Below are 16121 nucleotides of genomic sequence, written 5' to 3'. Positions count from 1 at the left end.
AACCGACGCCTCACCAAGCTGACGCCCTTGTGGAATGGATTATGGTTGCAGCAGGTGTCTTGATTGGAGGACTTTAGGCAATGGGAACCATTGGAATTACCTACCTGAGAGATGTTTGCACTGGTGACAATCTGATGTCCTTTCAGCAGCTGCCCTATCCAACTCCCAGTTTTTTTGCTTCCTCCAAATGCACCATGCCCTGGGGGCTCACCGGTCGGCCAATTTCTCTCTCCATGATTATAGCCCGCTCGAGGCAAAACTGTTGTTGGGGTGCTTGGGGAAGGGTGCCATTACCCAGATCTATCGTTTCTTGCTTACGCACTGGATGGCTTTGCCAGGCTGCGGGACAGGTGGGCGGCCTGGGTGGGAGAGCTGGACGAGGATGATTGGAGAGACGCGTACCTTGTGCCCAGGGAACTGGCCATTTCCGCCAGCTTAAGAATGGTCCCAGATAAATTACTTTCATATCACATACCTGTCCCCGTGGCGATTGCAACACATACGCTCAGCACCCCCCCACCCGGCTGCCTGAGATGTGGTCAACTGGGGGCACATCTGCTGCACGTAGTATGGGAGTGTCCGGAGATGCATCCTTTCTGGGTGTGGGTGGAGCAGGAGATCTTGCAGGTACTTGGGTGTTCCATTGGGTTGAGTGTGAGGGTGGCACTACTAGCCATTCTGGAGGAGCTGACCAAATATTCATAGAGATTGCCTACCTAGTGGCCAAAAGAAACATTGTACAGCTCTGGAGAAGCCCGGTGGTGCTGTCCGTTTCTAAATGGCGAGCCGGAACGGACTGGTGCTCTCAACTAGAAAAGCGCAGGGCTGCCCCCAAAAATATGAAAAAATCTGGGGGAAATGGCGAGCACACCAGGGGCTGCATGTTTGATCAGTGTTATCATGTCTTGTTTGGGGAGAAGGGGAGGGCTGTCATTCATGGGAACAGTATTGCCCTGCCTCATTCACTGGTGCTATCATGTACTCACTGTCATGTCTGTTTTCCTTTTCCTTTCTGTTCTCATGCTTCAATAAAATAAAATCAGTTATAGATTTTTTTTATAAAACTTCAATGTATTGTCAATGTTGTAGCCACATTCATCATTGTACATGCCTCATCACTACCCATAGACGGATCCACCCAAACTACAGTGTATCTAAGAGGGATTTCATCCCAGAATAAGTCATAAGTAAACGTCTGAGGATGCAAATTTATGTTATTTGGAGGACTTGCAGAGAAGTATGAAACTAAAAATTATTATTTCTCAATGACATTTGCATGGAATCAAACTTTGAGCATGGGCTGCTTCCTCAGTGAAATCCCTCAAACAAACCTTGGCAGCACTGATCTACGAGTGTTTATCTGTGTACAGCTATTCATGAGAATAACATCTTTGTGCAGGGACAATACACATTTTATTTACTTATGATGAACTTTGGCAAAAACTGTGACAAATACTTACTTAAAAATCTGAAATGTGAGAGCCTCTTCACCGCTGGTAGTAAAACGTTCCCGGTAAAAATCTCCATTGATCGTCAGATCACTTAGAGACAAGCTCCCAATACTCCCCTGCATAGATAAATCACCATCTAAAACACAGAAGAAGAAAGCGTGTCATGGAATTGTGCAACAATAAACATCAACACAGAAAAAATAACACAGGGCTCAAAACTCCTAAAAGCTTTGGCATCGCATCTGTCAGTATCACATTCTTGACTTTAATCGGAGGGACTTTACCAATATGTGACTAATGTGAAGGATAACAAAGAAGGCACCGGTGGTGGTTGATGATTACTTAAAGTGGTGGGGTGCAATACTTGTCACAGGTTCACCTCATTCTTTTAAAATAAATTGCCATGGGTGCTCTCACACACAAATCTACCCATACACACTCACATTCTCACTCACAAATGCACTTACACATATTCTCACAATCACTGACCCTCACTCACAACTACTGGTGTACAGGAGTTCTGATATGAGCTCCTTGGGTACAGGTGTTGTGCTTTAATTGTGCAGCAGATGCAGATGCACATGTGCCTCTCAGCCGTGGTGTAATTGAGCCTGCTGCACTATTATTAAAGACACCACTGACTCGCTCCCACTACTCACCCCCTCACTTTACTCACTCCCTCACTCACACTTTCACTGATTCATACTCGCTCTCTCAAAGATCCATACCGCTTCACTCTCAATGAAACTCTCAAACACACTAAACTAGCAAACACTCTCAGTCAATATAATTCTCTCTCTCACTCACAATCACAATTTCACTCACACATGCATAGAGATACAAAAGTGAATTAATTTTCTTTAGATTTGCTTTTCTTCCTTTCCTGGGAATTCAGAGGCTCTAAAGGAAGCACCAGAGCTGGAATTTGGAGCAGGACACTGGAACCAACAAGTCATGATTCCTAACAAGGAGCCAGACAGAGAACCAGGTTTAAGAGGAAGCACCACAAAACCTCTCCCAGCTTCTAGACAGGACTAGAATCACAGCCTTATAAGAAGCTGGGACAGTGCTGGGGTTCCTGCCCCTGCTGATCCGTGTGGGTCATTAGCCTCAGGAATCCCTTATGGGCGCCCTAATAGTGCCTTTTTAGCAGACATACTGTGCTGACTGAGACATACACCATATGCCTGTTAAATAAAAAATGATTGTGCCTGTGTTAGAGGATCATGGTTGAACTATCTCCCTCACATGCACAATCCAGACATCCATCTACAGAGCACTGTTTTTAAACAATACTCTGTAGTTGGATCGTCATTCCAACCCCTTTTACCCCTCCTCATCCTGTCATCATGAGCTTGGTGGAAGGGCTGAGAGGGCTGACCTGTCCGCTGCAGAGAGTGGACAGAGGATAATTACGTCAAGGCTCACAGATGGTAGGGCAACACCCTGAAGCTCCTGAAGGAAAGCAACCCTGCAAGTTACTTGCCTCAAGAACAACGCTGGTTGCCGAGCACACGTGTCAACTTACAAATTATCAACTGCTCAAAAAACCTCAGACACGTCATTCAGGAAGTCACCATGATAGAAGGAGGTGGAGGCTTCTGAAGTAGTGGTCTTGGTACCCTACAACAGCTGGAACGGTGAAAGAAGCCCATAGGTGTAGGTGTTTAGAGGGCCCCGTGGATTTAGCAGTTTGTGTCTTATTTAATTTTTTTAAAGGGCCTCATCATTTTGGGGACCAAAAAGATGTTCCTTGTCAAATGGTATGTGTAGGGAGCTGGGTTCTGGTTGGAGTAACCCCCTCACATTTTGCCTTCTTTATAGATGCAAGTTTGACCATAGTGCACTGGGTTCCTGCTAACCAGGTCCCCAGTGCCAGTGTTCCTTCCCTAAAACAAAGACACCTGTTCACTTGACCCCCAAATAACCAGGCCTTTCAGCCCAGTGTAAGCCACTAGTAAATGGTATCCCTGGTACATTGGGCATGAGTACTGAGCAGGGCTCCTTAGAGCTGAAGCACAACTTATGCCACTCTGAAGGATCCAGCACCATCCCTATGCAGACTGCCATTGCAGGCAGCATGATAATGTTCTCCCAACATGGAAGACACAACAGCCTGTGTGCCATGTCTCGTAACACTGCATGCAATATATGTAAGTCACCACTTTAGCAGGCCTAACAGTCCTAAGGCAGGGTGCATTATATTACCTGTTAGGGCATATACGCATGAGCAGATATGCCCCTGCTGTTGATTCTTAGACATAGTAAGTGCACAGGGAAGCCTTTTTAAATGCATGTGCTGGACACTGGCCACTATGAGTTCCCCAGCTACACGAGGGCTTCTATGAATCCTGGGATGTTTGGTATAAAACATCTCAGAATAATAAACCATCACTGGCCTAATTGATGGATCTATTAGTACAAGCACACAGAGGGCACCTGAGAGGTGCCCACTGAAAGCCTACCAGCTACTAGTGTGCTGACTGACTGGTCCTGACTAGTTCAGCCACCAGAAGCGTTTCTGGCCCTCCAAGGTGAGAGCCAGTGCTTTTCAGGGCCTGAAACAAAGGCTTGCTCTGGGCAGAGGTGTGACCTCCTCTCCCAGGCAGGATGGACATTCCAGGACTGGGAACTTCAAAGGCCTTGCCGCCTTTGTAATACGACCAAGGTCTCTCCAGATGGTGGAGATGAACAACTCCTCTGTCCTGACCCCACTTTTGGCGGCAGCACAGGAGGGAAAATTAGTTAAATTAGGAGGAGTGCCCACTTCATGCCAGTCCCACCCCTAAGGTGCGTGAGCTGAAGTGGACACTACGTTTTAAAATCCTCCATCTTGTTTGGAAGGAATCAGGCCACTAGGTTCAGGGTTATGCCCAGTTCCCTGCGGAAGTGGTCATAAGAAGGGTGTAGTCCCCCTAAAGGTTGTCAGCCCATTGGCTACCACCTGGCACTCCCTGTAATGCCCCTAAATTGAGTATTTAAAGGGCACCCCTGAACCTCAGAAATCAGATTCCCGACAACTTAAGAAAAGTCGGACACTACCCAGTTGCACCAGCAGAGAAGACTGCAGACACCAACTGACTTGCATCCCCTAGCATCAGAACTTACCTGCTTAAGCTGTGGGTTTTCAGCTTCCAGGCACGAGCCTGCAGCCTTTTTCCAAAACTGATCTCCCCCCACTGATTTTCATTGGGCACCCGTCGCTGTGTTAGCATTCTGCACCCGGCTGCCCTTGTGCCACTGAGGGTGTAAGTTTGGTGCTGCCTTGTGACCCCCCCTCCCATGTTTACCTCAAACCCCAGGAGATGGACCCATGACACCGCTTTATTCACCTGTGAGCAGCACATCTTCGGTTAACTCCAGTCTCCATTGGTTAACATTGGGTGCCGGATACTGAAATGACACTCTGCACCTGGCCATCCCTCTGCGCTGAGGTTGTAAGTGTGGTGCTGCCTTTTGGCCTGCTTGTGCTTACCTCAAACCCTGGAGGTCGACCCAACACCGCTTTACTCGCTGATGAGCAGCAAATCTTCTTCACCCCTAGTCTCCACTGGTTAACATTGGGCATCTGACTCTGAATTGGACTTCTGAACCCGGCCGCCCTGTGGTGCTGTGGGTGCACTCTTGCTAGTGATTTGAACCTTGCATGATGTTGACTCAAAACCCAGAAGACTGGATTTGTAAGTCCTGTACCTACCTGCAAAACTGCATTTTTGCTTTCCTCCCAAAGGTTAACATTGCTGAACTGAAAAATTGCACCAAGTGTTGATTTTTTAAACTGCTAAGTATTTATGCTTGTAAATCTACGTACCTGATTACGAAGTTCTTGGGTTTGAAACATATATAAAAAAGAAATTATATTTTTCTAAATTGGTCTCGGATTTATTCTTTGAGTGTGTCTCTCATTTATTGCCTCTGTGAGGACAAATGCTTAGCACTACCCTCTGATAAGCCTAACTGCTCACCCACGCTACCACAAAATAGAGCATTAGTCCAATCTACATTTCCCTCTGCAATACCAACTGGGGATACACTGGATTCTCTGCACAGTGTACTTCATTTTAGTGCAATATATGGAGAGCCAATTTCCTACAGGTACCATTAGGATGTTTTGGTGAACATCAGACTTGAACCTTGAAATACACAAACATGCAGAGTATCCAATTGCTCCTGTAATTTATGGAGAACATGCTCCAATGGTGTTTTAATAGCCTTTTAAGAGTTGATCTGGCAGCTTTCAGATCAGAGCCAAGCTTGTGTTTCAGTGCAAAGTTCCACTCAGAGCATGTGTTTCTACAGCTGTAGATGTTGCCGGTCGGGTAGGTGCACAGGTTGTCAATCGCTGAAGGCTTTGGTTTCACGTGATGTTTCAGGGTGTGAGGCAGAGGATGGGGCATCCAAACTTTTCTCTTGGTGCCAACTATGGCCTACAGGCAGTGGTGGTCCAAAAACCTCTTGCTCTGAAGGAGTGTTTTTTTTTTAATTTTTTTTTAATATTCAGCCTGCGATTGAGGGGCGGGGGATACAGTACTTCCTGTGCAAGTCTCCAGTGAGACGTAAGTGATTTCAAATTCGAATTCTGGGACAGATTCAGAACTGGCCTTGAGAGAGAACCCCTCTTCTTCCACTATTGACACTTGAGGATGTTGTTCTTCACCGATGTCTTGATTACCCAAAAAGGTGGGGAGCATCCTTGGTGGCCTTCTGCTGCATCTTGAGTCGGCATGCCGGCCGGTCTCAGAGTCTTATTCAAGCGGAAGGAGTGACAGGCCTCGCAATCCACCTCCCCGTGGTCCGGTGACAAACACAGGTTACAGACCTGATGGGAGTTGGTCCATGGATATTGGCACAACAATGTGGGCAGAAACTGAAATGCGTCCGCTCAAATACCAGGAATCCATTCTCTGGAGATCCTCCTGGAGAATGAGTGCGAATGCCCCGAAGGGAAAGGTACTGTGTGGGTCACGGCGGAAGTGCATCAACTCGGCAAGTGGTTATACTTCGATACACAGATGGGAGAAACTCCATCAAAAACAATATTGATGAGGGTAGATTAGGAACCGAAGAGAGATCCGACGATTAAGTCGGCCTGGAGCTCAAGCACATACGTCCGAACCAGACAGTGGAGAGAAAACAATCTACGAATGGAGTCGATGCTCATGCACAATATCACCGAGGATAAGTTATTCTTCCTCAAGACTCAAAAGACTTCTTTGAAGAAAATCAACCTGCACAAATATGGATCCAACACTAGATGGCAGTAGTATGCAGAGCATGTGTTTCTACAGACACACATGCCTCGAACGAAGGATTACCTAAAGAGCCATCATCTTGCAAGATTCACATAAAAGTTTCACACAAAGAAGACTGCATCACACAGATTAGTGCATCAAGGTCTTGGGCCCAAACATTTGCAGAGCTGGGTTAAAACTGAGCTTCAATCCTCATATTGAAACCAAGACCTTAATGGAAGGTGAATGGATGAACTAAAGTGCAAGCAACAGTTTTGGTAGGCTCCCAGTGCCAGCATTCAATGCAAAAGTTGATGCGTTGGAGTCCTCAAAGCTTTCAGAAGCTCTTTCTTTGTAAAATATTTCATTATAAAGCGCAACAAAACAAGCTATTTTTCCCCACATGTATTCCTTTTTCGAAAATTGATCCTTTACATGCAGATGATCGGTGTTCCAGCTTGCTCCACTGTTCCTACACCTTATATGTACTATGAAGAGGATGGAGATGATAAGGATTGTTCTGCTTGTATAAGGCGTGACAATGCCTGAAAACCTAAGTGGTACTGTTATGTTTACCAATGGAAGTAGGTGGAAAAAAACAGCCCTGGACCTATGGGGCATTTTCAGATGCTGCAGAGAAAGTTACTTCCCTTCAGTAAAATTATTTTTGATAGATATGATTACTCCTGCTGATTATTCAGGCACCATACTGGATCTAGACATTTTTCTGTAGTGCTCACTAACAATGGTGTCAATGGCTGCAACAAAGGTGTGTTGCCAATCTACCTTGCATGTTGTGCTCTGCAATGTAAGGTGCCACTTATGTTGTTGATGTCTGTTCAATCTACTTCGCACATCTCCAACATACAGATGGAAAGAAGGCAGGCTATAAAATGAAAGAATACTAAAACCAATTCATCAAGGGGGTGTGAGTAATCTGCAGGTGTAATCGTATCTATCTGAAAGGAGGTAAATAATTTGTTCTTCAACGGGACAGTAACTTCTGCACAATTATCACTTGAACACTCCTCAAGTCATATCCCATAGTCAAAAGAATGAATATAAAGAACATTAGACTGGAAAAGATGGTAAGACAGCCTTAGAAAATAGAGTGTAAACATGACCTCCAATCTCCAGGATCTGAGATGTTTTAAGAGAATAGCAGATAGCAGAAATGCCAGCAGATAGCACTGAAGAAACTAAGAATGGAGAGATGCTAAAAAAAGAGGAGGTAAAACCAGAGAAGATGGCCCCAATCTGGAGCAATCAGAATTAATTTTGCCCTGTGAATGCATCTCTTGCAAAATACTTTCTACGTCAGAGAAAGAGGTAGAATTGCATAACGTAGACAATGCAAGCACTCCGGAGAAACCTACATAGACTTCTAAGTGTCCCCAGATAAAACTTCCTCAAGCAACAAAGGGGACACAGCATGCTGAACTATATGGCAAATAGATCCACACCTGGAAATCACCACACTTGAAATATTTCAGACATCAACTCTGGATGAAGATGGCACTAATATTACCCTATGCAGATAGTTACCCAACTATTTGTTCTTTCAAACTACATGAACTGCTGAGAGGTCAATCTTTTTGTCTAGGGATATCAAGACTGAAGTGCATCTGTTTTACTACAAGTTGAGATATTTTATGTGCCATTCCCAAACAGGGATACAGGAATACACGTCTAAGGATGCCATTCAGTCATAGTTATGCAGGGCTTGATTTTATGCATAGCTGACAATCACATCAAAAGGAAAAGGAAATGTAAACCGAAGAGCTCCATTGAAAGTTGGCTGAATTACATCACCATCCAGCTCTCAAAGGAAAAATACATTTTCTGCATGTCATTCCTCCTTTTGGGACAAACCTCAGCTCTTTTCAGCTGACATATCACCAGCTTTGTGGTCTCAGGAGCCGGATGGCCGGGAACATGGAAGTGGGGAAGAGTACTCACCAGGTCTGAGAAATGCTAGGGGAACGTCGTCTGCCACCCACTGTGGAGCTGGAGGGGGTTCTCTAGGATAGACTATGCATCCACTTACAGTCCCTGCATGTAGTTTACTAGGTGTGGCCTTGCACCTGATGAAACCAGCCTAATGTCACTGGACCCGATAATCGAGAGGGAACAGTGGACCGCTCTGACTTGGCTACTGCAGTATCCTCCCTGGTAATGCACATTAGCAGCGTCCAGTCAGGTTAGTAACACGGAAATTATGGTTGCAGTCTTGAGGGATATATCAGGCACAGTACTACACAACAGTGTGTGGAAGAGGAAGGTTGGCAAAATAACGAGAACTACACAGGACAGCAAACACCTTCATAAATGTCAAAGAAGCTATTTTGATTATCCTCATTTGCCGTGACTGTGGGTTGGTTGTGCTTAAACAGATTAAAAATAAGCCTCTTCATAACATAAGCCACACGATTAAACACATGTACCCATTTCTGAATACCATCTACTAAGTTCACTTACAAACACAACACCATAAACATCTGATAAAAACTAGTTAATTTTCTTGACTCCAAAATTAATGTTTCTGTACAATAAGTAAAGCAGCATAACTGTACTTGAAACCAAATGCTGTACTACTTTGTTCTAGTTTTCTGCAGAAATCCAAACCCATTAAAAAGCTGAAATTAAGGAGAACATATTTAAATAATTCCACATACTCTAAGAGCAGATGTGCTTATAATTAAACAATCAGAAACTGACTTCGTTTTTTCTTTAAATTCAGTCATATTTTCTAAGTTCTGGAGGGAAACACTACATAAATTAGCTTATGCTTGATGCACAATTTGATTTCAGCACATTTGTGAAAACTTACCCATTACTTCACGATGAACAACTAGTTTCAACACACTTGCTTTCGCAAGTTCATTTGTGGATTTATTTAGTACTAGAGATAAGGAGTGAACCTGGTAGATCAGAAATAAACAAGACATTAGTGCACAGCTCACAATTCTGGAGGCAAATAGTTTAAAACAAAGAAAACCCAGTTTACCTATTTTAAGAACCATAATACTCATAAAGAAGTCAAACAGAAACAATGTGGATGAAACAAATATTTATAATGTCACATTGTATTTGTTTGGTGTTTACATCTATTTCACATTCATGTTTTTCCTACAAATCTATATGTAATTAAATAATAGGGGCTGCCCTTTACAATACCTAGTACCTGGGGCATATGCTAAACAAACAACCATTCCATGTATTAAGAAATGTGTTCATTTACAGAAACTCAACAAACATCAATAGATGAGAAGTTTGAAAATTTCAAAACACAATTAATGAAGGAGGGGGACAAATAAACAAGCATTCAAAATTATTTACTGCTGTACAAAAAGTGTTCACTGCTTGTGAGTGTTCACACAGTGATAAATGACAACGAAATAACAGTGTGCACACAACTAAAATGAGCAAAGGCACCAAAGGAGTGGATAATCGATGTCCCTTCATGTCCATTTAATTACTGATCCATCAAAGGATGCAATCGGTTGTATGATGGAATCACGCATGCCTTAACGACGCAGTCGGAACCACAACCATGTTGTTTCCACGCATACCTTTACTACGCATACCTTTGAACGAATTTCGTGGTAATAGCGGGCTTAGTAAAGGCATGTGTGGAAACGCCATTCATGGTTCTGTCACGCAACACCGCCACCAGCTCTGAGGCCCAAACCTACCCCCACCCAGATACCTAAACTACCCTGACCCCACCACCCACCCTGAGCTCTTAAAAAAGAAAAAAAAACTACCCTAACACCCCCCCACCCCTGCCCTACAAAAATAAAGTACCACAACCCCCACACCCGCCCTGAGCCACCCAAAAAAAAAAAAAAAAACGACCCTCCCTGAGCCCTAAAATAAAAAAATAAAAAAATAAATAAATAAAAAAAAATCTCCCAACCACCACCTCTGCCCCTAAGAACTAAACTACCCCAACACCCCATTTGCCCTGAGTCCCAAAAAAACTATCCCTCAACCTCCCACCCCTGCCCCTAAAAACTAAACTACCTCGACACCCCCCACCCGCTCTGAGCCCTAAAATCTTCCCCTAATAAGTAAATTACCTCAACCCCTCCACCCACTCTAAGCCCTAAAAAATAACTATCTTCACCCTCCAAACCAGCCCCTAAAAACTAAATTACCCTGACTACTGCAGCGCCCTAAAAAACAAACCCACCCAACCTCCCACCCCTGCCCCTAAAAACAAAAGTACCCCAACACCCCCTCACCAACCCAAAGCCCTAAATCTACCCCTAAAAACTACCCATCAATCTTGCCCCAACCCCACTTACCTCATCCCATCCTCTCCCAATCCTTCCTCCTCTTCTTCTCCCCTCCCTCCTCCCACTCTTCCTTAAACCTTCCCCCACCCGCTTAAAAATTAACTACCCCACCCTAAGCCCTCAGCCCTACATAACAAAATACCCACCCCCTGAATCCCGCCCCTAAAAATTATTAAAAAATAGCATGCGCCCCACCCTAAGCCCTAAAAAAAGAATATCCCAACCCCTTAAAAAAAAAAAAGTCCACCCGACAACCCCACCCACCCCAAACCCTTACTCCACCCCTGTCCCACTTACCTCACTGCATCCTCTCCTGAACAACGCACTGCTTTTTCTGTGCCTTAACCACGCATATGCCACTAAGAGATGAGTTTCTGACCACATGGGGTGAGAGCCTTTGTGCTCTTGGTGGCCAGAAACAAAGCCTCCCCTGGATGGAGGTGCTTCACACCTCCCCCAGCAGGAACTGCAACACCTGGCAGTGAGCCTCAAAGGCTGAAGCCTCTTGTTACAGTGCCCCAGGGCAGTCCAGCTACTGGAGATGCACCACAGAGAACCAACAACTCCGTGGATAGGGGCCCTGTGCAAGAAGAAACTACACCTAAGGACTCTAGAGCCTTCACGGGTCCGCAAGTCCTGATCACTCTACCCCTGATGCCCATGGCCCGGGTCCAGGTGGCCAACCCGACTAGAGAGGAACCCCAGGTGATTCAGAGCAAGTGCCCGCCCTGGGTTGACTTCTCCTATCCCCAACAATGACACCTGCAGGGTGAATCCAGAGGACCCCCTGACCGTGACAGCATCGGACAAAGATACCAGTCGTCAAAAGGTACAGTGCACCCGCAACCCCTGGCCTTGGGGAATCCGACCTCGAGTGCAGAAACGTTCACCAGGAAGACCTCCTACTTGTCCAGCCTGTGGTTTTCCGGAACCAACTCAGCCTGCAGCATCTAAGTGACCGCTGGGGTCCCCTCATAGGAAAGCACTGGGAGCCCAACGCTGTGTTTGCACCCTGCACTTGGCCGCCCCTGCACTGCTGAAGGTGTATGTTTGGTGCTAACCTGTGCCCCTCCTCCCCCCGGTGCTCCTCTAAACCCCCAGGTCTGCCCTCCGAAGACAGAGGTACTTACCTGCAAGCAGGTCTGATTCCGAATGCCCCCAGTCTCCATAGGAGCCCATGTTAAATTTGCCTCATATTTGAACTCTGCACCCGGCCGACCCTGTGTTGCTGGTGGTGGGTGTTTGGGGTTAACTTGAACCCCAACGTGTGGATGTCCTAACCCCCAGAGACTGGAACTGTAAGTCATGTACTTAGCTTCAAATCATACTAACTTTTCTTCCCCCCAGGAACTGCTTCTGAAAATTGCACTGTGTCAACTCTTAAAACAGATTGCCATTTATTCAAAAAAAGTAAAACTTGCCAATTCTAATCAAAGTGTTATTGATACATATTTGAAATACTTATTTATTGATGTACTTACCTGCAACTTGACTCTTCTGGTTCTAGAGATAAATTAACAAAATATATTTTTGCTACAAAAAAACATTGGTCTGAAGTTAGTCATTGAGTGTGTGCTTCCCTTATTGTCTGTGTGGTAACAACAAATGCTTTGCACTATCCTCTGATAAGCATAACTGTTCAACCACACTACCACAAAAGAGAGCATTAGCATTATCTAATTTAGCCTATGTTAACCCTCTGAGAAATCCCTGGACTCTGTGCACACTACATCACATTCTGATATAGTATAGACAGAGCCAGCTTCCTACATTGGTGGATCAGCGGTGGGATCTACGACTTTGCATTTGCTGGACTACTCAGCCAATACCTGATCACACAACTAAATTCCGAAATTGCTTTTAGAAACTGGTTTTTGAATCTGGCAGACTTTTCTAAAATTCTGGCTAGGGCCTTGGTTAAGTCCCCTTAGCATTTCATTTTAGATTTAAAAGTTATTGTAAGTTAGGGGTTAGTAAACAGAAGTAATTTTTAGGTCAAAAATTCCCAACTTAGCAACATAATGAGCAGCTCAGAGGAAATGGTTGTGGAACTCAACCTAACCGCTTACGTCCATCTACGGATGGGACAGTTAAGGTCCCTCTGCAAGCTGAAAAAGATTAGAACAGATTCCAACCCTACCAAGGTCAAGCTCCAGGAGCTCTTGGCAGAGTATAGAAGGTACCACCCTGATGAGGAGGAAGACCACTCCTCAGACAGGGAAGATGTTAGAGCTAAGGAGGATGAACTCCCCTCTCCTCACCTAACTAGGGAGATCAGGACCCCAAGGCCCTTACCTCCAAGAATAGTGCTCACAGGATCTGGATTCTCCACAGGGGAGTCCAGCTCCTCTGGGAACATTGAGGGCAGCCTCAATAAAGAGGACCTCCTTTTAGCAATGATGGCCAAAAAAATAGCTTCGGAGCAACAGCTCCTAGCTATAGAGAGGGAGAGAGCAGAAATGGGCTTAGCACCCATTAATGGTGGCAGCCACTTAGGGTCAGAGAGAATACTGATATCCTAAAAATCCCCAAAGGGATTGTCTCAAAATATGAAGAAGGTGATGATGTCACCAAATGGTTCACAGCGTTAGAGAGAGTCTGTGAAAATAGAAAACTAAACAGATCTCATTGGGGAGCCCTAATTTGGGAACTGTTTACTGGTAAGTATAGGAATATACTCCTCACACTCACTGGTGCATATGCTGAATTCTATGAACACATGAAGGCTACCCGGATTGAGTGCTTTGGATTCACCAATGAGGAGAAGAGAATTGGGTTCAGGGGGGCTAACAAAACCTCGAGCCAGTACTGGGTTGATTTTGTAGACTACTCAGTGAAAACACTAGATGGTTGGATAACTGGAAGTGGAGTGCGTGACTATGATGGGCTTTATAATTTGCTTATGAAAGATCATCTTTTAAGTAACTGCTTAAATGAGAAGTTGCATCAATATCTGGTAGACCTAGGTCCAATTTCTCCCCAAGAATTAGGGAAGAAAGCAGACCTTCGAGTCAAGATAAGGGTAACCAAGACTTCCACTGGGGGTGACCAAAAGAAAGGTGTCACAAAGCCTCCCCAAGGAAAGGGTGGTGAGACACCCAAGGACAAAAACTAAGAGTCTTCACAAGGGCCCCAAATACCTGCACAGGAGGGTGGGCCCTGAGCTGTACAAACTTATCCAGTCACCAATGCTGACAATGTAACTAAAGTCCATCACATGGCTATGGTGACTTTAGAACGGGGAGGGGTTACTGGCCTGAAACAAGTAGTGGTCTATTCAGCAATCCCAGTGGAATGCTTGCTAGAGAATGATCCCTGTAGTCCTCAGCTTGGACTGAGGTACAGCTCAAAATCCATGCAGCCATGCCGGGAATCCCTATATTTGTATGTGTAACAAACAAGAGCACAGGGTGACAAAGGGGGGTTGAAGCCTGGAATAATGGCCCAACTTTCCAAGAGAAAAGGCAAGAAGACTGGGGGGGACCAGCTTCTGAACAGCAAAAGAAGCAAGATCTCTCTTCTCAGGAAGATGTCTTATCCCCTGAGGGAACCGAGTCCATGGAGCTGGATCCCTACCAGGTAGAGATCTTGGGTCCAGGGAGACCCTCAAGTGAACAGCTGTGCCAGGGACAAAAGACTTGTCCCACTCTTGAAGGCAGAGGCAGCAAGCAGCTGCACAGGAAAAGGGAGATGTCAGTGGTTCCCACAGGTTCTCTTGCGAAGAAGGACTCTTTTACACTAAGGCCAGAAACCCCAAACCTGGTGAAACCAGGACAGTGGTAGTGCCTCCTCTGTTTAGGGAGCTTATCCTAACCTTGTCCCATGACATCTCCCTAGCTGGGCATTTGGGACAAACAAAAAACATGAAGTAGGCTTCTCAACCACTTCTATTGGCCCAATATGTCCCAGAGGTAAGGACTTTTGTAACTCCTGTGTCACCTGCCAAGCCAGTGGTAAGGCAGGTGGCCACCCAAAGCGCCCTCCCTCATTCCATTTCCTGTGGTGGGGGGTTCTCTTTGAAAGGGCTGGTGTGAATTTTGTGAGTCCACTTGAGCCACCCACAGCCTCAGTGAATTGGTACATACTGGTAGTAGTGGATCATGCTACCGGGTACCATGAAGCAATTCCCAATAGGTCTACTACATCTCCTGCAGTATTGGTATTTTTACTAGAGTGGGGTTTCCTAAGGAGGTGGTTTCTGACAGAGGTACAAACTTTATGTCAGCTTACCTAAAACACATGTGGAATGAGTGTGGGGTGACATACAAATTCACCACTCCATACTATCCACAAACCAACGGACTTGTTGAAAGATTCATCAAGACATTGAAGGGCATGGTCATGGGGGCTGCCTGAAAAACTCAAAAGGAGATGGGATGTCCTCCTGCCATGCCTGCTTTTCGCTTACAGGGAGGTGCCTCAGAAGGGAGCAGGTTTTTCCCTCTATGAACTTCTATTTGGCCACCCTTTAAGAGGGCCTCTGGCACTTGTTAAAGAAGGCTGGGAGAAACATCTTCATGAGCCTAAACAAGATGTGGTGGACTATGTGCTTGGCCTCCGCTCTAGGATGGCTGAGTACATGGAAAAGGCATCCAATAACCTCGAGACCAGCCAACAGCTCCAGAAGCTGAGGTATGACGAAAAGGCTGCGCTGGTGGAATTCAAACCAGGGCAGAAGGTATGGGTTCTGGAGCCTGTAGCTCCCCGGGGACTTCAGGAAAGATGGAGTGGCCCTTACCCTATCCCGGGGAAAAAGAGTGAGGCCACCTACTTGGTGGACCTGGACACTAGCAAAACCCCCAAAAGGGTGACCCATGTGAACCACCTAAACCTCTATTGTGACAGGGCAAATGTAACCATGCTGATGGTTACGGATGAGGAGCAGGAAGCAGAGAGTGAACCTCTTCCTGATCTCCTCTCAAATGACGTGGAGAAGTGTGGCTCAATGGTTAGAGCGGCAGACCCTGAAGCAGAGATCTGGCTCAAGACCAGGGTTCAAGTCCCGCTTCGGCAGGTCTTGGGCTCAATTCCCCTTGACCAGATAATTCTCGCCTCGGTGCCTAATCTAATTCATGGGTCCCACTCTGCAACTCTGGGCAATAGCTTGCTTAATCTCCACAACGGCCCCAACAGCGCTT

The 16121-nt window shown here is 45.6% G+C and overlaps 1 protein-coding gene across 2 annotated transcripts in view; it reads right to left on the bottom strand.

The window, feature by feature from the left end:
* The window catches only part of VPS13D (vacuolar protein sorting 13 homolog D), a 2230750-nt gene that overhangs the window by 1654222 nt on the left and 560407 nt on the right, over nucleotides 1-16121 (bottom strand). For both annotated transcript variants that reach the window (XM_069240741.1, XM_069240742.1), the window contains exons 22-23: nucleotides 9513-9603; nucleotides 1461-1587 (exon numbers count right to left, since the gene is read on the bottom strand). In XM_069240741.1, the coding sequence (XP_069096842.1) occupies nucleotides 1461-1587; nucleotides 9513-9603 (218 nt within the window). The remainder of the gene's footprint in view (nucleotides 1-1460; nucleotides 1588-9512; nucleotides 9604-16121) is intronic.

The sequence above is a fragment of the Pleurodeles waltl genome, chromosome 6, assembly GCF_031143425.1.
Source record: "Pleurodeles waltl isolate 20211129_DDA chromosome 6, aPleWal1.hap1.20221129, whole genome shotgun sequence".
Lineage (NCBI taxonomy): Eukaryota > Metazoa > Chordata > Amphibia > Caudata > Salamandridae > Pleurodeles > Pleurodeles waltl.
This window is presented reverse-complemented; position numbering and strand designations above follow the sequence as displayed.